At 45.4% G+C, this 26,019-nt stretch overlaps 1 protein-coding gene and 1 long non-coding RNA gene across 6 annotated transcripts; one reads left to right on the top strand and one right to left on the bottom strand.

The window, feature by feature from the left end:
• The first annotated feature begins 1,232 nt into the window (after positions 1-1,232).
• SAP130 (Sin3A associated protein 130) lies at positions 1,233-23,587 on the top strand. Of its 5 annotated transcripts, none has more exons than XM_054836161.1 (21): positions 1,233-1,326; positions 2,058-2,175; positions 3,112-3,347; positions 3,938-4,096; positions 5,224-5,335; positions 7,453-7,577; positions 8,406-8,530; positions 9,573-9,723; positions 9,924-10,014; positions 10,286-10,390; positions 11,467-11,608; positions 11,855-11,976; positions 14,515-14,817; positions 15,822-15,996; positions 17,246-17,350; positions 18,105-18,466; positions 19,883-20,128; positions 20,434-20,559; positions 21,504-21,607; positions 22,295-22,408; positions 22,616-23,587. In XM_054836161.1, exons 2-21 carry the CDS (start codon positions 2,064-2,066, stop codon positions 22,772-22,774), a joined length of 3,174 nt encoding a protein of 1,057 aa, XP_054692136.1. In that variant the 5' UTR covers positions 1,233-1,326; positions 2,058-2,063; the 3' UTR covers positions 22,775-23,587. The 5 variants fall into 5 exon arrangements, with proteins under 5 accessions (XP_054692136.1, XP_054692134.1, XP_054692135.1 ...); XM_054836159.1 differs by having other exon boundaries at positions 19,880-20,128; XM_054836160.1 differs by having other exon boundaries at positions 15,819-15,996.
• On the bottom strand, positions 19,944-25,970 carry LOC129210323 (uncharacterized). The gene is made up of 2 exons (XR_008578381.1): positions 25,687-25,970; positions 19,944-22,033 (listed from the first exon to the last, which is right to left on the bottom strand). It is a non-coding gene; the product is annotated as an uncharacterized LOC129210323 (long non-coding RNA).
• Between the last annotated feature and the right edge of the window lie 49 nt (positions 25,971-26,019).

The raw sequence follows: 26,019 nt of genomic DNA, 5'->3' as shown, positions 1-26,019 counted from the left end.
CTAACCCCTGCCCGTGCCCAGAGCTTCCTCAACAGCTGTTTGCAGGGCTGTTCACAACACAAACCTGAAGGGCGTTGCAAGGCAAAATTAGGGATTACTCGAATGTGAAACTGTAATTACCAGGTTTTCTTTCTGCTTTCATTTTAAAATATTACTAAAACTTTGAAAATGACAGTTGCTTATCTGACTTTTATCTCTGAGCCTCATGACGTAAGGACCTAAATGAGAACAATGTCATAGAAAACAGCGGTTTTCGGAGGCTTGTGTGTAACCCCACCTGAGGCAGCCCTGGGCTGGCGGTGTCTCAGGGTTGCAATGTGTGTTGTCACCAAGGGTGGTTTTCTTTATAGTTTATTGTTTCACCCCTGTCCCAGTTAGTAGCAAGTATTTATGCCAGAGCCAGCAGGGATGTTGGAGTCAGGTATTCATTGATGCAACCTGTTTGTTTACAAAGTCCCATTTCCCTGAACGCAGCAGGCGCACGCCAGCAAATCTCCCACAGGGCCGGCCCTGCGTCAGGCTGGTGGTTGTGGTCTGCTCGGCTTTTCTCAGTTCCTCACGCTCTGCGATGCTCTTCCTGACTTCAGAGTGCTTCTTTGCATACTTATATTTAGAAAGAAGCAGCGAGAAGCAAACCTCTCGCCGAGACGTATCGCAGAATTATTTCTGTACGTGTTGTACCTCGGTGCTGGTGGTGTGCGATATCCTGTGTGAAGGGCCAGCTCAGGCCTGCGCCGCCCTGACGTGAGAACTGGCAGAAATGGGAAACGCGACGGTGGACGGGGCCCGGGCAGGGCAGGGGCGGGCAGGCAGCGCTGCCTGCGGCATCGGCTGGGGGTGCGGGCAGCGGGGGCAGCGGGGCCAACGGAAGGGACGCAGGTGGGTGTTTGTCTGGCAGGAGGAGCGGGTGGTGCGGAACTTGGGGGAGGGGGCAGCGCCCCCGCCCGGCCCCGGGGCGGTACGCGGTGCCCGCCGCTGCCCCTGCAGCCGCCGCCGGGAGTGAGGGGAGGGGGGGTGCGGCCGCCAGCTAGCCCCGCCCCCCCGCGTTTCCCAGGAAACCCCACGGCTTACGGCCAATAGCGCGCCCGGGCGAGGCACCGCCCCTCCTACGCCTCGCGAGATCTTTGGCCGGCCGAGCGTGCGCGCGGACTGCATTTCCCAGCAGGCCTGCGGGGAGGGGTGCCGCAGCCAATGGGGCGGGGGGCGCTGAGGTGGGTGGGGCCGACCGGGGCCAATCCGCCGTGGGCAGCTGCGGCGGCGGAAGCGGAGTTCGGTTCTCGGTGGTGGCGGCTCAGCGACGGCTGCCGCGGGGCGCCCCGGGCACAGGTAACGCCGTGGGCGGCGCGACCGGCACCGCCTCGCTCCGGCGGCTGAGGGTCGAGGGTGGCTCCGAGGAAGGGCTGCGGGGTGGGGGGGCGCGGCAGCCGCCGCTTCGGTGCGCGGCGGCGGGGAGAAGCCCGTGCCCAGCGGCAGCACTGCGGAGCGGGGAGCGGGGCGAGCGGCTGAGGCGGCGGCGGCAGAGAGGAGAGGGGCGGGGCCCTGCGCGGCGGCGGGACTGCGACCGGGGCGGGAGGGCGGGAAGGGGCGGCGGCAGGCCCAGGAAGGGCAGGCCGAGGAGGGCAGGGCAGTGCCGGGCGCTGCGGGCCACGCTCGGTGCGGGTAGGGGCGGCCCCGGGCGCCGCCGCGCTCCCGGGAACATCCGGGCCCTGCGGCCCCTCACGGCGGCACGGCAGGGCGGGCCCGGGCGGCACGACCGGCCCTCATTGGCCAGTGCTGTCCTCCCTACTATTGGCTCGCCGCCTCGTGAGGTCACTAGTACGGTCGCTGCTCACTGGCTGGGGAGGCCTGCGCTGGATTGGCTGGTGTGGCGGGGGCGCGCCGCATTGGCGCAGGGTTGGCAGTGCCGCTAGCGCCGCGCCCAATGAGCGGGGCGGGAGCGGGGGGCGGTGCCTGCCGGGGGAGTCGTCGCCCCCCGTGAGGCGGCGGTGGGGGAGGGGGGGGGGTCACCGGTAGAGTGACGTCCTGTGACGCAACGTAACGGTCGGCGGTGCCCGCAGGCGGACATGAGCTCGCAGCAGTTCCCCCGCTCGGGCGCGCCGCCCGCCGGCCTGGGACCAGCGCCGCCGCCCATCCCCACCAGCGGCTCCGCCGGGCTCATCGCCCCCGCCGCCACAGGTAAGCGGGCTCCGGGCCCGGCTCCGGCCTCCGCTGGCGGCCATAGCCCGCGGGCAGCTGCCGGCTCCAGGGGCCCGGAGTGATCTCGGTGTCCCCGCCCCGCCCCCGCTTCCCTCGGCTTCTCCGGCGATCCCAGGCGGTGTGCGGGGACGGGGGCGGGGGGGGTCGCACCGGGCGCTGAGCGGGAGGAGCGGGGCGGCCCCGCGGGAGCGTGGCAACCGGCCCTAAAGCTGCCGCGATCCCGAATGGGAGGAACAACGTGAGAATCAATTTAGTTGCTGACTCTGAAAAGCGACGTCAGGGCAAAGTTGGCCCTTTCCACTTTTTAAGCACGTTTGTGCCCCTCAGCTCCTCTTCTGCGTATCTTTAGCAGAAGTGATGAACGAATATGGGGACGGTTCCTGTAGCTGAAAATGGGGTGGGAGCCCTGGGTCTAGTTACCGCTGTCCCTGCAAGGTGACAGGTCTTCAGTAGGCTGCCAGAGGTGATTGGGGGAGGAGGGAGCGGCTTCATTTTTGGGAGGGTTTACACTTGTTTTTCAGCTTGATATTCAGACACATAAGGCGTTAAACAAAGAGTTTTTAATACTACCTGTTTGATGTGGACCTTTATGGCAATTATTTAGATCATTATGTATTTTTCACTTGAAAGTAAAATTAGCCAATCTTTGTTTGAAGAAGGCATTTAGATGGGCTTCTCAGAGATGACCCCAGGTTGCCCGGCATTACAAGGCCCGTCAGTTCTGAGGGGAACTGGCAGAAGCAGTGCCAGAGTTCCTAGAGTTTTCATCTTCGGAATATGTTTCATTATGAGGGTGAATTTCTTCTATTTCGACTGTTTCTGACATCACATCTCTGACCTGATGGGTGACCAACATGAACTTGTTAACCCTTTTTACCTTTTTCCTCAGAGTTCCCTTTTTCTTTTTTTCACTAGTGAGTGATGAATCTAGTCGTGACTCAGAAGGTGCTCCTAGAGAGCACATCGGTCCTGGCAGCTCTATACAACCTCGAGAAGAAAAGCAGGAACCAGTGGTGGTTCGGCCATATCCACAGGTTCAGATGTTGACACAGCACCACCCTGTCCAGTCTGGTGCCCCAGTGACAGTGACAGCACCACCAGCACATTTGACTCCAGCTGTCCCACTTTCCTTTTCAGACGGACTTATGAAGGTAATGAGGAGGTTCACGATTCATGGAGGGGGGGGAATACAATCTCTATTACAAGCTGAGCAAAAATAAATTGCACCAAAAACTTCCCTGCTTTTGGTTCTTAAGCTTTCCTTGCGTGCTTCTACTGGCTGTGCACTGCCTCGTGGGTTTAGCTGTTCCATATGATACACTGAGGACTTTATAGTACCACAGCATTATTTTTGAGGGGGATGTTTTTTGTTTACTTCTTGAGAGTGATTTCAGTCAGTTTCTGAAATCTTTTCTCTGCATGATAGGATGAGAATATCAATTTAACTGTTAATGCCCAGTGTCTGTAGGGGAATACCATAACCTTAACAGGTTCCATTTGTGACTCATGATGTATGTTAGAAGCTGCATATTTCCAGTTCAAAAGATGCCCTTTCTTTGTCCCAGCTGAAAATGGAATAGCTCTAAATGACCAATGTTCTTCCCCTCCAAATACTTAACCATACTTACCCTTGTGCAAAGCTGACTTTCTCTCCAGGCTTTAACCCCCAAACACGATTTCTGTTTCAACATTGAGCTCTCATTTGGAGTTGCCAGCATTTCTGTCTTTGTATTTCTTGTAGCCTCCCTTGAAGCCCACCATGCCCAGCCGGCCGATTGCTCCTGCTCCACCCTCTACTCTCTCGGCTCCCACAAAAGTTCCTGGGCAAGTTACTGTGACCATGGAAAGCAACATACCACAGGCTCCAACAATTCCAGTGGCAACAATCAGTGGGCAACAGGTCTGGGTTTGGGCTTTTTTTTTTTTCTGTTCCAGCGCACTGCATGGTCAGATCAATACTAATATTGATACAACTGAGGTGGACTCTCGCGGCAGGAGGGAGGGCAGAGACAGCAGGCTTCCCCATTCAGTGGCCACTGGTTGTTGGATCAGTTCTGCCTGGAGCATTAAACTTCAAACTCGGTTATCACTAGCTCTTTAGAAAGCTGCTGATTTGTTGTAATCATCCAACTGACGTAGCACAGGGCTGTGATAGCAGAGCCATATCCAAAAGCTGCTATGCAGCTGAGTCTTCCCTTAAAAGCTCCTGCTCTTCCAGTATCGCTTGGAGACTTTCTAGTGTAGACAAACTGCTGGGGTTCATCACTGCAGTTCTTCAGCTCTCCTGGGAGCAGATCGAAAGAGACTGGTGAACGGTTTTGCAGTGTATTCTTATTAAACCACTAGTGACAAAATTTGATGGAGAGAGGAGTAGATAATGCTTTCGAAATTGTTTTTCCCTCTAACTTTGGCTGCAGAACCAGTCCTTGTGATTCGAAACTACTTTGCCAGAACACTCATCACTAAGCCTCTGAAGTTTCAGGGTTTTGATGTAAAGTGCCTTTAGGTGGATTTGAGTTGGGCTGGCTAAGGATGTGCGGCAGTTTCAGTGGATTTTTATCTTTATTAATATTTTTGGGAAGTCCAGAATTATTAGAAAATAGAATTAATTTGTTGCAGCATTTGCCAGGTTCCCACTATTCTCTTGACTTCACTGGAGAGGTGGTGTGAATCTATGCCTTAAATGCCACTGATGGCAGAAGGGCCATCTCTCTGACTGGCATGTGAGTGACTGCTGGCTGACTGTCACTCGTGTGCCAACCAGAAAAATACCTCTGTGAAACAGAGAAAAATTTACATCTTCCACACACAATGTGAGCAGGTTCTATAACTGTATCTCTGTAGAAACATCTGCCTCTTTCCCCCCTCAACTTGTAAAGTGTGCAACCTTTGTACACCAAGTATTTCTACAAAATCTCTCTTCTGCCTTTAGGACTTGGGTATGATAATACCGTTAGTGTGGCTGTTAATTCTTGTCAACACAGCTCATCGTTTATTTTGGGTTTTGTTATTTCTTTATCTCTGCAGGGGCACCCTAGTAACTTGCATCACATCATGGCTACCAATGTGCAGATGTCTATCATCAGAAGTAGTGCTCCTGGGCCTCCGCTACACATTGGAGCTTCTCACCTACCACGGGGTAAAGATCTAGCTGTGCTATCTCTGCCCTCTGTTCACAGCCTCTCAGGGGAGGTGCATCTAGCCTTCACCTCTAAGAATTCTCCTCGCTGCTAATGCAGCTAATACTCCAGCTGTTAAAACTGCTAGCATGAACAGGTGGCTGCTGGCCTTTTAGGCATTACGTTGCCTTCAGCCGTTTAGGGCAGGACTGCGTGACAGTGTGTAAAATGCTAGCAGATATCAGCACATCTGTTACTCTAGTTCTGTGCTGTTAAAGCAGTGAATGATTTCAAGGCAAAATATACACCTGTATAGACCGACCTGTCCTGCAAAGTGTCATGTACATTCTTGGTAGCAAGCATTGTTCACCTATGACAGTGGCACCTGAGCAGTTGTGAGGCATATTTTTGTTCTCACTTGTGCATTTTTGTGCATGATAACGTATCGTATTGTGTGCATTTGCATGTGCCCTTGAGTTAAATGCTGGTGCTGACTACAGGTTCTTGTCTCCCAGGATTTTGGTGGCTACGGCTCACAAAACAGGAGATCAGCCCCTTAAAAGAAGGCCTGTGCTCAATACTGATTTCTGACTGCAGTTTTACTTCCAAAAAGCTTATGGGTTGGGTTTCCAGTTCAACTTTAAACTGATCTGAATTCCAAGTACCCTTTATGTTTTTATTTCTCTTCATATTTGATGTTATTTGGTCACTCAAGAAAAATAAATTGATATGAGCAGAGACCTAAAATTTTACTAGAGTAAAAATCTGCTAGAGAGGTGGAAGGACTGTGTAGCTTTATTTGTAGCTGATGTAAAATGTAGCTTTGTTCACTTGATTCTTGTGGGACAGCTGCCACAGATTTTGTAGTCAGTAGTTTTTTGTTTGTTTCTTTTTTTTCTTCCTGCTTTTATTCTCTCAGCTTGAACATTACCTTTCAAGGTGGTAATTTCATTTAGGGACATCTACAGAACCTATGCAGTCTAATCCACCAAATGATTTCAAGGCTGTTCGCCTTTGACAGCAATTTCCTTTGATGAGGAGACCTCCAACAGCAGACAAATTAACCAAAGTCCTATGCTGTTGTAGCTTTCAAAGTTGGTTAGGGTTTTTGGGGTTGGTCTTTTATTGCTTACGTATTTTTCTTCAGAACTTGGTCAGGTCCATGGAGATTATTGTTGGTATCAGGTGATTTGTTTACACATTAGCCCAGTGATCAGACTGCTTGAATTATTTCTACTGACTTCCATAGCTTGGAATAGAAAAAGATTGGATTTGCAATATAAAGTTCATTATAGGGGAGTAAGAAGTATCAATGAAGCCAATTTGTTTAAAATAATACCTACCCTTTCTCGCTGTCCTGGTTTCGGCTGGGATAGAGTTAATTTTCTTCCCGGTAGCGAGTATAGAGCTGTGTTTTGGATTTAGGGTGAGAATACTGTTGATAACACACTGATGTTTGGTTGTTGCTGGGCAATGTTTACACCAAGTCAAGGACTTTTCAGCTTCTGAAACTGCCCTGCCAGTGAGGAGGCTGGGGGTGCACAAGAACTGGCTGGGGGGTGGGGGGGGGGCGGCGGTGTGTCACTGCCAGGACAGCTGCCCAAACTGGGCAGAGGGATAGTCCATGTCCTATGATGTCATGCTCAGTATAGAACTTGGGGGAAACTGGCCAGGGATTTAGACCACAGCTCAGGAACTAGCTGGGCATCGGTGGTCTGCAGGTGGTGAGCCATTGGGCTGTGCATCACTTGTTTGGTATATTCTTTTATTATTTATTATTATTTATTATTTTCCTTTTCTGTCATATTAAACTGTCTTTATTTCAACCCATGAGTTTTTTGGTTTGTGTTTGGGGTTTTTTTTAATTCTTTCCCCCATCCCACTCTTGTGGGGGAGAGCAAACCACTGTGTGATTGGTTTAAAAGTAAGGCTTGCAACAAATATACATAAGGGTCACAAAGTATGTGGGTGTTGTGGTTTAACCTGGCAGGCAGCTAAAACAATGTCACCTGAACTGACATATATATGAAATACATTCAAACTGAAATACATACCAGCTAACATCAGAGTCTGTCTCTGCGGTCATAATGGAGTCATTTGGGTGCCAGTATTTTAACACACTCTGTTTGTTCCCCAGGTGCAGCAGCTGCTGCAGTGATGTCCAGTTCTAAAGTAACTACAGTCCTGAGACCGGCTTCGCAGTTGCCAAACGCAGCTACAGCTCAGCCAGCGGTTCAGCACATCATCCATCAGCCAATCCAGGCAGGTAGCAGCCAGGCAGCTCTGCAGAACGCTGACCACCGGCTCCAGATTCTTCCTGGCACTTGTAATCATGTATTTACTGGGCTGGGGCTACCGTCAGCTCTCTTTCAGTTCTGTTTTCTTGGGCACCAGTTTCTAATAGCAAGTAGTGAAATAGTTGCATGAGTCTTGTGGTTTTATTTCCTTTGTAGACTTGATGCCAGAAATAGGGTTTTTAAGGGTCTCCAAAGTGTTTAGAAACTGGGGAGAGGATTTAGTTTAGATATACTCAAGTTTTAAGTCTGAAAGGTCTGGTATGATATGCTTGTTTGATTTATTCTTAAATATATATATTGACAAAGAATTTTTAAAAAATCTAATTTTAATATGCTTCTGTATTTCTCAGCTTATATACATGTTTAAGGAGAAGATTGTAGATATCGTCTCCCTACAACAGTACTAGTTTAGTGTTAAGATGTTTAACCCTTTATCCTTACTTTGTGCTTTTGGTTAGGATCCCAATGTAATCACCTTTGACTTCCTGTGTATACTTGGATCAGAGTTTCTTTTCATTCTGAAGGGAGCTGACCTTTGGCTTTTTTCCTAAAGACCTTCAAGGGATCTGGTCTTGTTAACTCTGTTGGTTACTGATTTCTATGACAAATATGCTTTGAAAACCAGCGCAGATCTGCTTAGGAGCTTGCAGATCAAGTCAGAAAGACTGGAAATGTCTTAGAAGGCCAAAACTTAGAGATAAGATCTAGAAAAAAGTTTTAGCCAAGTAATTCCTAGTTATTATCCAAATAGCAGAATTTCTTTTCTGAATGTGTCTCTTTCTGACTCTTACAGTCTCGTCCTCCCGTGACAACCTCAAGCACTATTCCTCCGGCTGTGGTGGCAACTGTCTCGGCCACAAGAGCTCAGTCCCCTGTTATAACTACAACAGCAGCGCACGCTACGGAATCAACCCTCAGGTAAAGATGCTTTGAAATCTACAGTACTCTGACTTTACAGAGGCTGCAGGAAGGGGAAGCATACGTGTTAAACATCCAGAGCTGATAATCCCCTAGATGTAGGGTGATATAATACATAAATAGTAATGCTTGCACAGTGCAAATACTTTCAGTTCTGTGAATAAAAGTTACTATCAATGTGAACTGTTGCTCTGTGTTCTAAGAAAGAAAAAGCTTAATAAAGCACTTGTGATCTCCTGCTTCTTGCAAAGCAGAATTTCACTATCAATGTGAACTGTTGCTCTGTGTTCTAAGAAAGAAAAAGCTTAATAAAGCACTTGTGATCTCCTGCTTCTTGCAAAGCAGAATTTCACTATCAATGTGAACTGTTGCTCTGTGTTCTAAGAAAGAAAAAGCTTAATAAAGCACTTGTGATCTCCTGCTTCTTGCAAAGCAGAATTTCACTATCAATGTGAACTGTTGCTCTGTGTTCTAAGAAAGAAAAAGCTTAATAAAGCACTTGTGATCTCCTGCTTCTTGCAAAGCAGAATTTCACTATCAATGTGAACTGTTGCTCTGTGTTCTAAGAAAGAAAAAGCTTAATAAAGCACTTGTGATCTCCTGCTTCTTGCAAAGCAGAATTTCACTATCAATGTGAACTGTTGCTCTGTGTTCTAAGAAAGAAAAAGCTTAATAAAGCACTTGTGATCTCCTGCTTCTTGCAAAGCAGAATTTTTGTTGTAGCAACCTGTGGCTCATTCAGCCCATCTTTTTTATGAAGACAATGAAAAAATGACATATGAACGTTGAAATGCATCCCTGGCAGAAAGTCTTTTTTATGAACTGATACACATTATCGATGTCTGCCCTCCTAGTTGGGTGCTCATGGAAGATGAGGACAGACCAAAGTAGCTAAAGCAGCGTAAGAAACTTGACCATACATTTGACAGCAGCGCTGCTTTCAAAGAGAAAGAGACCAAGGCCTGATGCGTGTCCCTGCATCTTGTTTTGCATATTTAGTATCCACATCGTTACCTTCATAACTATTTTTCTTTCTCGCCAGTCGACCCACCCTGTCTATCCAGCAGCACCCACCCTCTGCAGCTATTAGTATTCAGCGGCCTGCACAGCCGAGGGACACGGCCACTCGGATTACACTACCCTCTCACCCAGCTATAGGAACACAGAAGCCACAGCTCCACACCATGGCTCAGGTAAACTGCAAGAAGAAAAAAAAAGTCTTGCTTCTTCTAGACATCTCTTTGGTTTTTATCTTGAGCGCTAAGATTAAATTCAGGAAAAGAGTTAGTATTAGGTTAGAAAGTCATGTTCTTTACAGACAAGGCAGCATGATTCCATACTAAGTGAATATTTTAAATGTACTAGTCTTAACTTGAAGGTTTTCTTTTCATAGAAAACCATTTTCAGTACTGGTACTCCAGTGGCAGCAGCAACAGTGGCACCTATTTTGGCAACGAATACGATTGCTTCAGCAACCACAGCTGGTGAGTATTCATAATGCTGTTGTAGGAGAGTTGTGGGGTTTGGGGTTTTTTGTTTTTCCTCCTTGAAGATGGGACCTGATTACTTTTGAGGAATTCTTTCTTCATGCATTTGGAAGTGCATGAGCAGACTTCAGGAGAGGAATTGCTTGGTTCTTCAGGGAGGTTGTCTGGGTTGGGGTTTTTGCCCTCTTTATTTGGATATAGATACACTGGTGTGATAGGGCTCTGCAGAAAGATCTTGTATGGTTTTTATTTTTTTTTTTTTCTTTAGGTTCTGTGTCTCACACCCAAGCGCCTACAAGCACCATTGTCACCATGACAATGCCCTCCCATTCTTCCCATGCTACGGCTGTCACGACCTCAAACATCCCAGTTGGTGAGTGATTTCAGTTTTAAGAAGAATGTGTAACTGATGCTTCAGTTTTCTGTTTATGCTAGTAGTGTTTGTGCATGTTAGCAAATTAACGACGGGAAGAAAGTCGGTTCAAGCTGGGAGAAACCAATTAATAGGTCCACTGTGGCACAGCTTTTTTAATACCAGGAAGAAATAGATGTTCTAGGAGGAGTAAGTAATAAAATGGCTCATTAACTCAATTGAATTTTTAGACAAACTTGGGCCTTTTGGCATTTCAGAACCTGCATTGTATATACTAGAGTTGTAACTGCTTGGTGATAGAACGCGGCTTTCATAGTTGGTTTTCTAAGTTCCTTTCTTGGCTTCTTGAGGCATTAGGTGTAGCCTTGAGTTTGGGTGGTGTGTTCATTTGGAGGTAAACCACTAAGATCTAAAGGTGGGAAGCTTATTTGCCTGGATATGGAATCTGCCTGAGAAGTTTCCTACAGAACTGCCTAAGTTTCCTTTTGTTCATCGCTGTTTTCCTGCTGACCTCCTCCTTGTTCTTTTGAAATCTTGCAATATCTTTCCCTGTCGTAAATTTCTGAAGAGTAAAGTTGTATCTTAATATGTCCATGTTTCCTGTAAAGCTTTTGTAGGTGTTTTCTTTCTTTTCTTAGCCTCTGTCTATGTATACTTGTCTGCTTTGGTCTCATTTCCCTTGGTCTCTGTCAAGTTCTGTTTTGGAAACTTGGATCATTAAGTTCTTGGCAGCAGAAATGATTGAGCTGATCCTATGAAAAAAAACCAAAACCCCCAAATTTTCATTTGAGCACTGGAGTAACTTAATCTATTAGCAAGTATAACATATATGCATTTATTATGTCCTTCTGTTATGGTACGAATTGATGAAAAATGCTTCATTTCCCTTGTTCGTTCTTCCTATTGAGGAAACCTATCATCGCTGTGGATAGAAAGTTATCTGGAGATGGGGTGGTTGTTTTATTTGGGGAGGGGAGTAGTATTAGGGTTTTTGCCAGGAGAATTAATCTTGCTTTTGCAGTGTCTGCCAACTTTTCCTTTGACTGTTAACTGATTATGTGTTTGTCTTTATGTAGCTAAAGTGGTTCCTCAGCAAATCACGCATACTTCTCCCCGGATCCAGTCTGATTACACAGCAGAGAGGAGTAATCTCATACCCCTCTCCAGTCACCGGGCATCTCCAAACCCAGTAGCAATGGAAACCAGAAATGACAACAGGTGGGGAGATAACAGCTCTATGAATGAGAGTGTGCGTGAGTCGGTTTTGAGTGCCTTGCTGCTTTTCTAGGTTCTGATATGCTGGAAATCAGGTGTTTTAAAAACCCCTGGGATGGGGGTGATTTGGTAGTTTTGAATTAATCATAACAGTTGAGATTACAAAACTCAGGGAGTGGCCAAAGGCAGGGGTTGAAGATGAACTGTTGAAATGGTGTGTGTAATACTTGCTGTCTTTGATGCCTGTAGGCAGTCGGTGCCTGTCCAGTTCCAGTATTTCTTACCAACATACCCGCCCTCCGCCTATCCTTTGACTGCGCACACCTATACCCCCATCACCAGCTCGGTGTCCACCATTCGCCAATACCCAGGTAAGACAAGCTTGTTCACTTGTTAGCTTACACATGAGCTTCAGTGGTGGGAGAAGCTGAGAGATTTTTGTGCTCGATTCTGACAATTTGTCACAAAAAGTCTTTGACTTGTTGGCCAAGGGGAATACTCATGGGCAAGGGGTATTGAACTATTTCAGAGTTCTACTAAACACTACTAAACACAGCTAATAACAGTTTTCTCAGGAGTTTCACGTTTAATATCCAAAGGTTTGCATCTCTATAAGTAGAAGTGTTGATTCTACAAATCAAAACAGTTCAACTCCTCCAAACCAGATCTTTCATGAATTTTCTTTCGCTGGCATTCCAATAAGCCCACTTTAATCTCTTTCCCCATGAGTGTACAGTTTGAGAGAGAAACCTGAATCAAAAATGGAAAAAGGAAGCTGCATTGCACACTTTTGCGTTAGTGCTCTTCTTTAAAAGAATGGAACAATTAATGCATTTGAACTGTTGCAGTGATTTGCAGACAGTCAAAAAATCATGCATAATGTGAGCCTGCATAGTTGACCCAAACTTAGGTCATTCTGTGACAAAATTTGGAGCACTTTTACATAAAACTGAGTGGTTTAGGATTGTTCTCTCTAATGTGATAATATCCACGATCCAAACCCTGGGAATACGCATGATTTGGATTTTTATGGAACATCTGTGTCTGCTGGCAGCATGTTACCCTTGAGCAGTATAGAGGGAATTTGGAAGGGTTTGGAGGTGGCAAAGCCCATTTGCTGAGTGGGAAAGTTTACACAGAGAATTGAGTTACTGGGGCCTGTTCTTTGTGTCATTGAAATTCCAGTGAAAAGTTGCAAGTCCTGACTATGTCATATCAGGATTTGAGGTGGGCTTCAGGATAATTAAATGACTTGCAAAAGGGATGGGTGAGCTTCCGTTGTGCCTTCCTGCACTTTGGCTGAAGGTTTTAAAGGAGAATGTACAGGTGAGTGGTGGTACTTGGTGTTGGCAGCTGCGGTTGAGGAGTGGTTACAGAGCCCCTGGTGATTGCAGACTGTCAGGAGTTTCCATTTTGGTAGCATAGTGGGGTGATGGTAGGCTAATGCTCATTTTAAAAAAGCAAATGCAGGTTCTTCAGCAGGAGCTCATTGACAGAGACATTTTGCTTGTTAAATTGACTTGAAGCATCAGTTGAAGGTACTAATAGTGGCAGTAACTAATGAAAACTCAAAGCAGACAATTCAAGGTATCAGGAGGGACACACACCTGTGCTAAGCACAGCCAGGTGGGGGCTTAGGTAAAAGTGCAGGGGAGACTTTTTAAAAGATCACTGAGACAAGGAGTGTTAATACAGAATTTTGAGGAAGAATGTTGGCTTTGGCTTTTGAAATGCTGGTTGCGTTTATATCCCATAAGGATTTTGTGTTCCATGAAGAGTGCCATTCTTTATACAGAAGCCATTTTCAGGGACCTGGTGCCAGATTTTGGGGGTTTGACAGCTGTTCAGAGTGTCTTGTCAGCACAAGAATTTGATCGAAACCCTGTGACAATGAGGAAAACAGCTTGTTCTGCGATGAGAGGGCTCTCCATTGTTAGCCAGCAAGTCCGTTGTTGGCAAGTTCACACTTGCATTCCGTGTATGGCTGCAGAAATCATGCTACTGTTCTGTAAAGACTGGAAATCCAGAAATCCAGGAACTGCAGGTAGTCCAACAGCTCTGTTAAATGCTGCCTGGGAGAAGTGTAATACGCCATATAGTAAGTCTGGAAAGATGGAATCATAGTTGCTCAGAGCTGTAAATTCAAGTGAATGAATTGAACTTCTTAGAAAAGGTGCTTCATTTGGAACATCGTTCTGCCACAAAAAGATTTCGTGTTCATTTTAGCTATGGGATCCAGCCTATAATTACCAGCTCTGTTCTGAGTCAGATAAGATTGTACTTGACTTCAGAACAGTTTGTCCATTTGCGCTAAGGAAATTTTTTTTTTTTTACTACTACATGGCTGGGGAAAGAGGATAAGGAAGTAAGGCCTGTTTTAAGGTACTTACACTTGAGTCTCCCCTTGCTTTTGTACGGTCAAAGGTTTGGTGTTTTTTAATTCATGCAATGATAAGCTCTGTGGAAAGGCTGTCTTTTGAAAAGAAATGGTTTAGGCTTCTGATTTTTTTTTTTTTAAGTGGGGAAAATGTGAAGTGTTGGTACTTACAAGCATTGTAAAATAAGATACTAGGCAAAAATAGTGCACAGCTTTCTGAGATTAGAAGCTGGTTAGAGATATAGTTAGAAGAAATATAATTTTAGTCAAACCAAAAGTGGGCTTAAACATGATCTTTTCTCTCTTGCTGCAATTTTAAATAGAAAATGGAGTGGAAATAGAGTAATGTTTCATTCTTCTGGCAGACAACCTGGTCTCTCCACTCTCAAATTTGCTACTGCAACAAGCAGGCAGGCAAATGGATTTTTCAAAGCAAAAAAGTCTTTGAAAGTAAATATTTGAGTGAGAGGTGCTGGGGGGAACTGACTACCTCTGGGTAGGCGTGACAAGGTGTCCGTGTTGCTGCTCCCAGTTTCAGCCCAGGCTCCCAACTCGGCCATCACGGCTCAGACTGGCGTCGGAGTGGCCTCCACTGTCCACCTCAACCCCATGCAGCTGATGACTGTAGATGCGTCTCATGCCCGTCACATCCAGGGCATCCAGCCAGCACCAATCAGTGCGCAGGGGATCCAGCCAGCACCAATCAGTGCACAGGGAATCCAGCCGGCACCAATTGGGACGCAAGGACTCCACCCCGCTGCACCAATTGGCACGCAGGGACTGCAGCCAGCACCAATCAGTGCTCAGCAGCCACAAGCCGACACCAAGACTTCAGGTAAGAGCAACCAGGTCCATGCCTTGGACCTAGTCAGAGCATCTGAGCTTCTGTCTGACAAATTTGGCTTGTTTTTTCTCTTCTACTCTGATTAATGATCTTGTTAAAAGATCCAGTAGTGGACACTAAATACACTCGTGCATATTCTCCCAGCAAATATTTTTTACTTATTTCTTAACTTATATTTTTCAAGCATACCGGGTGGAGTGTGTGGATAGCCTTGAATGGGCTACTTCAGTGGAAAAGATTGGTAGTGCCTGAGCTTAAACAGTTCTCTTCAGTAAGGCCTTGTGGGAAAGTCATTTACAAGAAAATGATGTTTTCCAAGCTCTTCTGGCTACGCATTAGACCACAGTAGCAATTAAAAATATGGCCAGGTACCTTCAGCAGTTGGTAACCTGGTCTTGGACTGTGATAGAAACTATCTTTCATTAAAAGTGATTGGTCTGATGAAACCCCAACAACTTACTGAAGAAATGGGATACGGCAACCAAGAGAATATGCTGCGGCAAAGCTGGCAGGCATATTGTGTATTCCTGACTGTCTAAATGCTCTGCATCAGTTAGTTGGCCAAACAGGCTTTGGTAGAAGGTCAGAACACAAGCACAGCTGATGGTGCTTGCTTACAAGTGGCATGTATTGCCATGTAGGTTCTACCAGGAGTGTTATTCTGTTGACCCAGTTGTGTTGGTGATCTCCCTAGCAATTTCTGCGTTTTCCATTTCTTCTGGAAACGATTATTTCCCTAGCAGCAGTTGTTAGGCAGGAAGTAGTTTCCATCTTCCCTGCAGAAGGTTCAGTGATCAGATTGCTTGTAGCAAAGGTATTGCTTGCAAAGTGGCCTGAAAGCACTGCAATTAAAGATTGAGGGAGTTGAGGGAGCACGGACAACACGCGCACTGCAAACACCTACTTTGCCATCAAATTTCCTTAAGTAACCGCTGCTTTTTCTTCTCCGTGTCTGTTCTTGTCTCTGCTGTGTTGATGTCCATCTTTCCTAGCAGTAGTCTTGGCAGATGGAGCCACCATTGTAGCCAATCCTATTAGCAACACATTCAACACTGCTTCTGCAGCAACTACAGTTGTGCAAACCCATAGCCAGAGTGCCAGTGCCAGTGCACCAGCCCAGGGCTCTTCCCCACGCCCAAGCATCCTCCGGAAGAAACCAACCACAGATGGGTGAGTAGAATTGAAGGTGACACATAAATGACATTTCTGTGCAATCTAGCCCAGCTAAATTCCACTTCAGTGGAAACAAGAGAAGATCTAGCAGATTATTCAGTTGGCAGCGGCTGTGAGTAACCTGCTGATCTGTGAAACACACTTCTTTTCCTCCCCTAGGGTAGGATATAGTTTCCTCTTACTGTCAGTAATAAAACAAGAAGGACAGTTCATCTCCTAGCTCTTGAAAGTGACCTTTTGAGGGAAAGTGGATTTGAGGCTCTCTTGCTTAGTGTAATAAAAACAAAGAGTTCATAATCTACTAAAATCAGAATTCCGTGTTTTGTCTTCAGTGCTTTTCTTGGAAGAGTATGTGGATGAGTAGAAAGGAGGATTAGTACCCTGCTGTGAAATCTGATTAGGAAAAAGGGAGGGAGTAACTTAAACTCTTAAAATATTTTACGTTGTCTGTCTAGTTTTAAATGCCTGAATAAAGAGGCTTTAGAATTAACAGTGCGTTTCCTCCTGACTAATGGCTGAAAATGTTGGGAACTCATATGTCCTGTGAGACTAAAATTGCATATTTTTTTTTATTATTTGGGTGGAAACTTTTTTTTTAAGGCAGAGAAGCTGCAGGCTATAAAACTGAAACAGAAATTAAAGAAGCAAAGGTAGATCACTAAAGAATGTTTCCATTTGAGAGGTTGATTATTTTGGACAACAATTTGACTTCCAGCCCCACAGGAGACTGAATAGTCTCTAAAATACTTTTCTGTATTCAGCCCTGTGCTGCCTAACATCCACGTTCGGGGCTTGAGGTCTTGGAGTCAGGCTTTTACACAGTCTAGTCCAGCTAAACGAAGCAGATGCCTGTCTGAGCGCTGTTTAGTTCCAGATGATTTGCTCTGTCTCGAAATAGCAGTGGAGGACAGTGGCACAGCCACTGTTGGAGTCTGGCAGTCTCAGTAAGATGCTCTGACCGGCAGGATGAAAGTAAAGCTGGTGTTCTTGGAGAAGCCCTAAATGAGGTGTGACTAGGCCAGAGCAACTAATCTTTATCTTTAAAGAAAATAAAATTTAACATCTAATTTGAAAAATAAAATGAGACCCTTTCTGTAGCAAATCAGTTATACTGAAGACGGAGTGCAATGATACAGCTGTAACTCCTGTCCGGGTTTGAGCAAGAGAGGGTTGATTTCTTTGCTCTCAGTGGTAATTATCTTTGCATCAGAGAGGTGGGAATCTTAGATCTGTCTGTCTCTTGCAGGCTGGCAGTCCGGAAAAGCTTAATTCCACCTCAGCCACCTGAAGTAGCTAGCACACGTGTCGAGAGTACCATGCGAAGCACATCTGGATCACCAAGGCCGGCTGGGTAAGACTTTAGGAAACAACTAACTGCACCATAATAGTTTCATGATATTTGTTTGATTTGTATTATCTGGCAATTGGAGCATTTTCCTTTCTTTTGGGAAACTTAATCTATTTTGAATTTGTCAGCATGACGACTTTGAACAGATGTGACTGGTTCTGCTGTTATGAAGCTGAGGCAGTAACCTTCTGAAAGATGTGGTTATGAGCTTGCATTAGAAACAAACAAAAACCCCTCTGCTGTTGTAAAGGATAGGCCGCGAAACTTTTTTTTCTATAATACTTGAAAACTAATGCTGAAGAAAGGTAAATGAAGCATCTACCCTGCTTCAGTTGAGTTCAGTGTCTTTACAATTAATTGTTTTATAACTGTTATCCATATTGGGAGCTCTTGCAAACAGAGCATGGGGGGCAGTACAGCTTTGGGTAAAAGTTCCTTTTGTCTGCAGTGTGAAACTATCTTGATCCTTTTACAAGCATTTTGAAGTTACCTGGAATTAGTCATGAGATTTGCTTGTTACAGAGTGGGAGAAAATAGTATCTATAATAAATACAAAAGATTAGAATGGGAGTGGAGGAGGAAATGTAACTGAGATGACACCTTCTCCTGTTGTTACACACGTTACTGAGTCAGGTGTTACTTGCAAGTGCAGGAAAAACTGGACTGTCTGAACGCAGCTTGGCTTGTTCACTGTGTCTAGGTGGTTGTGACTGAGATGCAGTTAACTTCAGCTTGTTTTGCTCTTTTGACATTACAGTGCCAAGCCAAAACCTGAAATTCATGTGTCCATGGCCACTCCAGTCACTGTGTCTATGGAGGCAGTGTCTAACCAAGGCAGCGAGCAGCCCACCATTGCAGTCCCCCCTACCTCCCAGCAGCCTCCCTCTGCCATTCCAGCAATCATCGCGGCAGCCAGTCCCACTTCACAGCCTGCAGCAGCACTGTCCACCATTCCAGGAGCCGTCCCGCCTGCTCCACCAACTTCTACTACGCTTGTGGCAACACCTGCTCCTCCATCAACCATGAGCGGTGCCCTGTCAGCGGTGCTGGGTCCTGCCGTACCAGAGATAAAAATCAAAGAGGAAGTGGAGCCTATGGACATAATGCGACCAGTATCTGGTAGGTGGTTGTTAATCATCAGGTTGCTGCTTTTGTTGTTGAGACAGTGTAGAAATTGGGAGGATTTCAACACCTCCATCCTGAAAATGAAATTGCATTTCTTTCATGGTAGCACAGAATACCAGTCAAAGGGTTCCGTTCCCATATGCATTATTGCTCATAAAGTTCTTCTTAGCCTTCTCCTTAATCTCCCACAATCACTTGTTATTGTGACTGCTTTGTTCATGTTAAAATGATCCAACTCCAAATAGTCTGTGTGAATTCCTTGCTTAAAACATACACGCTCAGCAGCAGGACCAATGTATTATGAATCACTACAGTTAACTTCAGTTTTGTCATAAATCCTACTGTTCAGGTCTGAGGGCCTTTCTTGTATGTGACGAATTAGTGACTGGAGTAGGACTTCATAGGGCTCTCCTGTGATTCATGGATGTTTTTCTCTAGAACTTTTTAAAATATTCATTATATTGCCTTACTTATCCAGCTTGGCCATAGTTGCTGTCAGACGGTATGCTCAGTAAAATTCAGATCCTTATGGATCTCGGGTCAAGCACTATGCGGTGACAAAATGATAAAAATACATCCCACATTCATGGGTTATGTGTTATCAGAGTTCTGGTTTAGTTGTTGATTTCATCACTCTCCTTAAAGCTGTATGTTGTTCTGTGATGAAAGCAGCTGCTTGCTACAGATGTCTCTGGAGCAGAGGCAGATAGCATCAGGCTCTTCAGGGTTCTTTTGTCTCTTACTGGCGATTGTGGGTATGCCAAACTGTCAAGAGATCCCATCCCGGAAACTTTTTGTTGCAGCCTTAGTTGTGGCTGACTGAGCTTCTCCCTCTGAATATCACGCAGTGTTCCCTCAAGCTACCTGCTGCTGTGCTGCCCAACTTCAGACTGTGTTGGTTGGCGCAGTTGCTGCTGACACGGCAGTACGAGTAGACTCTTGCAAGGCGTGCTGCAGTCCCGATTTGATTGCATGTGAATCTCTACTTGCATTACAAAGAGGAAAGGGACTTGCTTGCTAATGACTGTGACCTGTGCTGGTGGACACACAAAGATACCTTTTTTACAGTAACACAAGACAGATGTTAGCATGGATTCCTTTTTGTAGCATTCCATTAACATAAGCTTCGAATGTGAAGGAACTGAGGGACAGTTGTCTTTGCTTTCATTCTTTATGGTCTTGTACATGACACTAAAGATCATAGGGTATAGGCTTGTCCTAGCAATTGCTGCTGGCTTAATATCTGGCCTTCTACATGCATGGAGCTGAAGTGCATGTACAGTGGAGTCCACGCTCCTCATGAGGCGCTGAAACAGCAACTACTGTTGGAGGTAGCATTCAATCAGTGTTAGTGTTACCTTTATGCTGCTCATGGTTTGGGTTCTTCTCCTCTTTCCTTCCTCTCAGCAGTCCCTCCTTTGACTACAAGTACTGTGTCTCCGTCTTTGGCATTGCTGGCCAACAACCTCTCAATGCCTCCAAGTGATTTGCCACCTGGTGCCTCCCCGAGGAAGAAACCCCGTAAGCAGCAGCATGTCATCTCCACAGAGGAAGGGGACATGATGGAAACAAACAGCACTGATGATGAGAAATCCACTGCCAAAAGTTTGCTGGTGAAGGCAGAGAAGCGCAAGTCACCTCCAAAGGAGTATATAGGTAATGTCACCTCTAATGTCTCTTTTCCTGTTCAAATATCTGTATTTTTGCTTCCTCTTGTTTCTCAGAGAAGGTGGTCTATCATTCTCCTGCTTTGAAAATACTTATATTACAGAATCCAAGTATCAGTTTCGCGGCACCTTCTGTGTGGTGACGTTCAGGGCAAATAACCTATCTTGACATATAATGCGTCATTTTGTATGAGGTAGTGCTTACCGATTTTCTGCTGGAGTTATTGTGTCATGCTGATCTCCTTCTTTCACCTCCTTGATGAATAATACCGTTGTCTCTGGATCTTCTTGTAGATGAAGAAGGGGTAAGATACGTCCCTGTGCGTCCAAGGCCGCCTATCACGTTGCTCCGGCATTATCGCAATCCTTGGAAAGCTGCTTACCACCACTTTCAGAGATACAGTGATGTCCGGGTAAAAGGTCGGTCTGCTTCTTGTAGTTTGAGAGTTTCGTTCATCCGGGATGAACCGCATACCTGTTAGGAGTATCTTAGGTGCATTCCTAGCTAGCTGGTGGTGTAAGCAATCCCACAAAAAGGTTTTGATTGCAATTTGGAAAACAAGGGTTGATCAAGTAAGCTAATGACTTTCATTAGTGAGATGTTGCCTAAATCTCTTCCACTCTCAAGATAAAGGAGGAAAGAAGGGAAGGGCACTACATAGAATTAATTAGCTATCATTTCATGAAAGGAAAAAATCATGGGGTTACTGAGAAATGTATTTATGTACAGTGATAGAAACTTACTAAAGAAAGGAATCCTTAAAGCAGGGACATGCTATGGTACTGTGCTACAGTTTAGTTTTCTGATTTTCTTACTGCCTAACAAACTTGCCAGTTTTAATCAAAAATGTTCTAGAGTTAGTGTAACTAGTCTTGTCAACTAACAAATGGACTTTTAAAGGAGACTTTTTTCCTAATATGAGGGAAATGGAGATCAGATACTGGGTTTTGGGGGGTTTTTTTAGACTTTTTTAGCTAATATCTTAGCATTTTTAAGCAGATTGGGTTTTCACAACTGTGTAAACACATCAAGGAGGGAGTAGATAGGTATTTCAGTGGTAAAGAATGGACTCTCTACGTGTTCACACAGGGTGTTGAAACACTGAGCACTATCTTTTTTTAATGGGGTGGGGGGAAACAGGATATAATTTTTCTGGAAATACAGATAACTTGTTAATAAGCGAGAGCAGCGGTCAGATACATGGCAGCTGGGTAGCTATTTTCCTATCCAAATCAAAACGTTGCTCACTCTCATTTATTACGATGTATGGAGAGCCAGAGTTGTTGGGTTAATGTTTTTGAGAAGAGAGGCCTGGCAAACTCCTGAAATTTGAATAACATATCTTTGTGTTTCCCGGTGACAGAAGAGAAGAAGGCTATGCTGCAGGAGATTGCCAATCAGAAGGGTGTATCCTGTCGTGCACAAGGGTGGAAGGTCCATCTCTGTGCGGCACAGCTACTACAGCTGGTAGGTGAATGGGGCTCGGCAGCTTCCTACGACACGGGGGAACGCGGAGTTGTGTAAGACAGGAGGATGTTTTTACAAACTCAGTACATGGTCATCTGACAATGGGATACCGTAAAGGAGCTGGTGTATAGTGCCCAAAGGGAGTGGGACGTGCTTTCCCCTTTCTCAGGAATGTGGCGTAAGTGGCTTGGAAACTTAGAGTGTTGATTTTGATCCAGACATAAGAGCTGATGTATTTTGTACAGATGATCAAAATTGGCAACTCCCTCCTGCTGATGCACAGGTCTGAAGAAGCGTCTGTTTGGGATGGTGCGGCTGATCTGAGGAGGCAGCACTGATCCACATTCCTGGATGCTTCTGTTTCAGGTTGGGGGTGAGGTAGGTGCTCTGCATTCTAGCACCAAACTCCCCAAAACCTCTGCATTCCTGGAATAGTATTGTGAGAAACAGGGGAAACAGTTCTGGTTAGGATCCATGTTTGTTCAGAAGTGGAGCAATCCTGTAAATAAGATGTTAGTACGAATAATAGTGCCACACTCTACATCAGAGGCTCCATCTTCTGAATTACTAACATGAGCAGCTGAGAGGGGAACAGATTATCAATTTCTCTGTGTTAGCTCTCTTAATGCGGGCAAATGTTTTCTGGCCTAGCGGTGAACCTTCTCATGAAGTGCTAATGTCTTTTAGACAAACCTGGAGCATGATGTGTATGAGAGACTGACAGCCCTGCAGGAGGGACTCATTCCCAAGAAAAAGGCAGCGACCGATGACGACTTGCATCGGATCAATGAACTGATACAGGTAGGTTCCTCTCAACCCGGCAGAACTGCTTCACCCTTAATTACAAAATATCTCACTGCAGTTAGTGAGAGCTAAAGCTGGCTTTACAAAGAAAAAAAAAATCACATGGGTACACTTCCTGTTTCTGGTGTCATCAGTTACAAGTGGTATTAGGAAAAGGTACAGACTAGACGGTCTGCTGTTAATGACGACAGTGTTTCATTTCAGGGGAATATGCAGAGGTGTAAACTTGTGATGGATCAAATCAATGAGGCTCGAGACTCCATGCTAAAGGTCTTGGATCACAAGGATCGTGTTTTGAAGCTTCTAAACAAGAATGGAACTGTCAAGAAAGTGTCCAAATTAAAGCGAAAGGAGAAGGTCTAAAGCCAGAATAATGACTCTGGAAATGGAGAATGTGTACAGAATGGAGTTGAACCTTTTTGTAGTTTGGGTTTATTTTTAAGCAGAGCATCTGAATAAAAAGGATGAGTTTAGGGAACAGATGGCAACAGATGGACATGTGAAGCCTGGTGACCTGAAGGGATTGTCACTGATCTGTCATAATGAACAAAGATTTTCTCTCAGGCTCATCCCTTTTTAAAGTCTTTCCAGTCCCATTTGTTTAACTCTCCTGATGTGTCAGTGCCTACTAATTGGAACTAGTGACGCAATGTGGCGGACAGTGCTCTCCTCCTGTTCTGCAGCTTAGGGGTAAACGTACACGAGGTGTGTATGCACCCGTAACGCAGGAGAAGATTCTGCAGGGGACACCAGGAGGCTGACATACAGGTATCGATCCAGACAGCAGCTGTGCTTCAAAGCATTGAAAATGACACCGCCTTTGTTACCCCATTGAGTTCTTGTTCTTCTGACCTCCCAGTGTCTGAAGTAGCCTTCTTAAACCAGTGCCACTGCACTAGGAGATCTGCCACAGCCAGAATCTCCAATGGCTCAGAAGTCCTAGCTGTCAAGTTAAATAAAAGGAAACAAACATACACAAAAAAAAAAAGTGGGGGGGAAATCATTTCAAAGTGATTTTATAGTGTCTGTGTGTGTGTGTCTATGTTGGTGCTCTGGGATACTTGTTTTGAAGTACCTCTTCAACAGAGGACTTCCTGTAGCTGGTGTAATGTTAATTGTATGTACCACATACATCCTGAAAACAGTAATAAAGGACTTGGAGGTTTTTGTATGTGAGCAGTTTGTATACCTTTATACTAGTGAAACTGTTCAACCTGTAAACTCAAGCTAAAGCCTTGAAAGAAGCCTTTTGGGGAAAAGAAACAGAATGTTGGAAAGTAGTCAGCCTCTTGTGCTGGAGAGGGAGGGATAACTTAATTCATGTTTCAGCTCCTAAAGATGCAATAGCGATTGTTCCCTGTGCATCTCTGCATTTAACCTTGGTTGGTTTTTTGGGGGGTTTTTAAATTTTTTTTATAAAGGTTGCTAAATCCATTCATTTTTAGCCTCCTCATCAGGAGACTTCAGTTTCATGAACTAACTCTGTTTTAAGAATACTTTTTTTTCCTTCATCCAGTTACAGGGCTGTTACCTTGACTTCATTCAGAACTGTGTTCTTTCAGAAGTCAGATTAGAAAAAATGGCATTTTAGTCCTTATTTCAGATTTTTTTTTTTTTAACTAGAATGTCCACACTCACATCATTCTTGTGTTTTAACACATGCAAAAAACCCAGCTTCAGATTTGTCTGGATGGCAGTCTCATTTTCATATTAGCTTGATTATACTTTGTAAAATAACAATACTTTCAGTGTAAGATACAGTTCTACCATAATGATATTGTAACTTTGGTAATAGGAAAGTTATGATAACTGTTTGCTATTTTCCTTGGCTAGAAGAAAGAAAACATCAAAATAGCCCCCTACAGTTTTACAAGCCCGCGAGGGGGGTGTGCATGTACACGTATGTATGTTGAAATGCAAAAGACTCTGGCACAGCACAAATTAAAACGTGAGAGGTAAGACATGAAAAGGTGGGAACCAAAGGAACTGCTGCTTATCACCTTGTATTTCTTGTGCTTCAGGAACAGAATGCGCACAACTGGCCAAGACTGTTTGCCATTGTCATGGTAATAAAACACTGACCCCGCCAATGCTCCCCGGTTCATAAAGGCTCTGCAAGAAGCTTGCTCAGGATTATAAAGTTACTTTTTTTGTAGGGTTGAGAACTGTTTCGCATCATTGGCAAAGGGCTTCCGGATGAAATCCAAGGTATTGCCAGCAACGGGTGAGGTACTTTTGGGGAGAAGGGAGGGAAGGATTCTTTTAAGGACTGCAGAAGTTAAAAACTTGCTCTTGATCCTTTCTTTTAGACTATTCATCTGAGTCTTTGGCATGACCCCTGTAGTAACCTTGGTTTTCATAAGCTGGTATTCAAGGCTATCATCTAGACTGAAAGGATCATTAAAAGGATCATTCTATTCCATAACCTTAGAATGGAAATAATTTCAGTGTTGTCCTAGTGCTGTGGAAACCATATAGATTCCATAGGAGAAAGGGGATTTCTCCAACTGATGTTTTCTTGGCTCTTATTTACTTTTTATGCTTAGATCAGGAATTCCATTTTACAGTCCTAAAGAGTTAGGCCAGTTTATGTGTCTCCTGAGGTTGAATGTGTCATGTGCTTATACTGGCACCTGCAAAATCTGTTCTTCAGCCTTCCTAAGTGTTTTCTCTGTATTTGCAGAAGGAAATTAGACAGTAACATTGTGGTTTGCTGCAGAGTTCCTCTCTCACATCACTTGCTGTACGCTGAGAACACCTCATACAGCCAGAATGCCTTGACATTTAGAGTAATCCTCAGCCCAGAGACTTAACCCACCAAAACACCCCCCTGTGAGAGAAGTCTCTTCTTTGAGAGTGTATATTGAGCCTCTCTTTTCACACAGCAGTGATGGAATAACTATTTTTTTTGATAGGGGGCTGTAGAAAGGGTGGATTTGGGTGCCCCACTGGGAATGAGAAGCAGTTAGAAATATTTTAAAAGTAGTTTTTCTTCTGGTGTAGTGGTGATAGTATCTAATGCCAGAAACATGTTTTAAATCTCACTGTAAACACAATCTGCTTGATGGCCTGAGCTATTTTTATCACTGTCTTTGCAAGCAAAGACCAAAGCGACTGAAAATTATTTTGGGTTTGCCGTTGTTTCCGGTTCGTCCTGACAGGCCGAAGGAAGTAACCCGCTGCAGGAGCCGTGTCCTACGTTCCCCTGAACCACCCTCGGCAGAACGGGCCCCCGGGCCTCCCTCACGCCCGTCCCCTCACCGGGCAGCTCCTACCCGCGCTGGAGAAGGCTGAAGCGCTCAGAGAAGGCCGGAGTCTGTCAGGGAGCCCCGCGGCTCCTCTCAGGCGGGACGCGCCTCCTCGCTGAGTGACCCCGCCCGCGCGGCGGGACAGACCAAAGCCCCCAGGACCAGGGGTGGGGGTGTCTCCCCGCCCCGAGCCACGGAATGGATGTTTCCGACCGCGCGCCCCTCCTCTGGGGCATCGTCACAGCGCCCGCTGGCCAATGGCAGAGCAGTAGCCCCGCCACGTGAGGATTCCCCCCCCCCTTCGTGTCAGCGCGCAGCGGGGGCGGGGGAGCTCCGCGCGCGAGTGGCCCCTCCCGCCCC

This window comes from Grus americana, chromosome 9 (assembly GCF_028858705.1).
Source record: "Grus americana isolate bGruAme1 chromosome 9, bGruAme1.mat, whole genome shotgun sequence".
Taxonomy (NCBI): domain Eukaryota; kingdom Metazoa; phylum Chordata; class Aves; order Gruiformes; family Gruidae; genus Grus; species Grus americana.
Note: the sequence above shows the minus strand (reverse complement) of the source record. Positions and strands in the feature narration are given on the sequence as shown.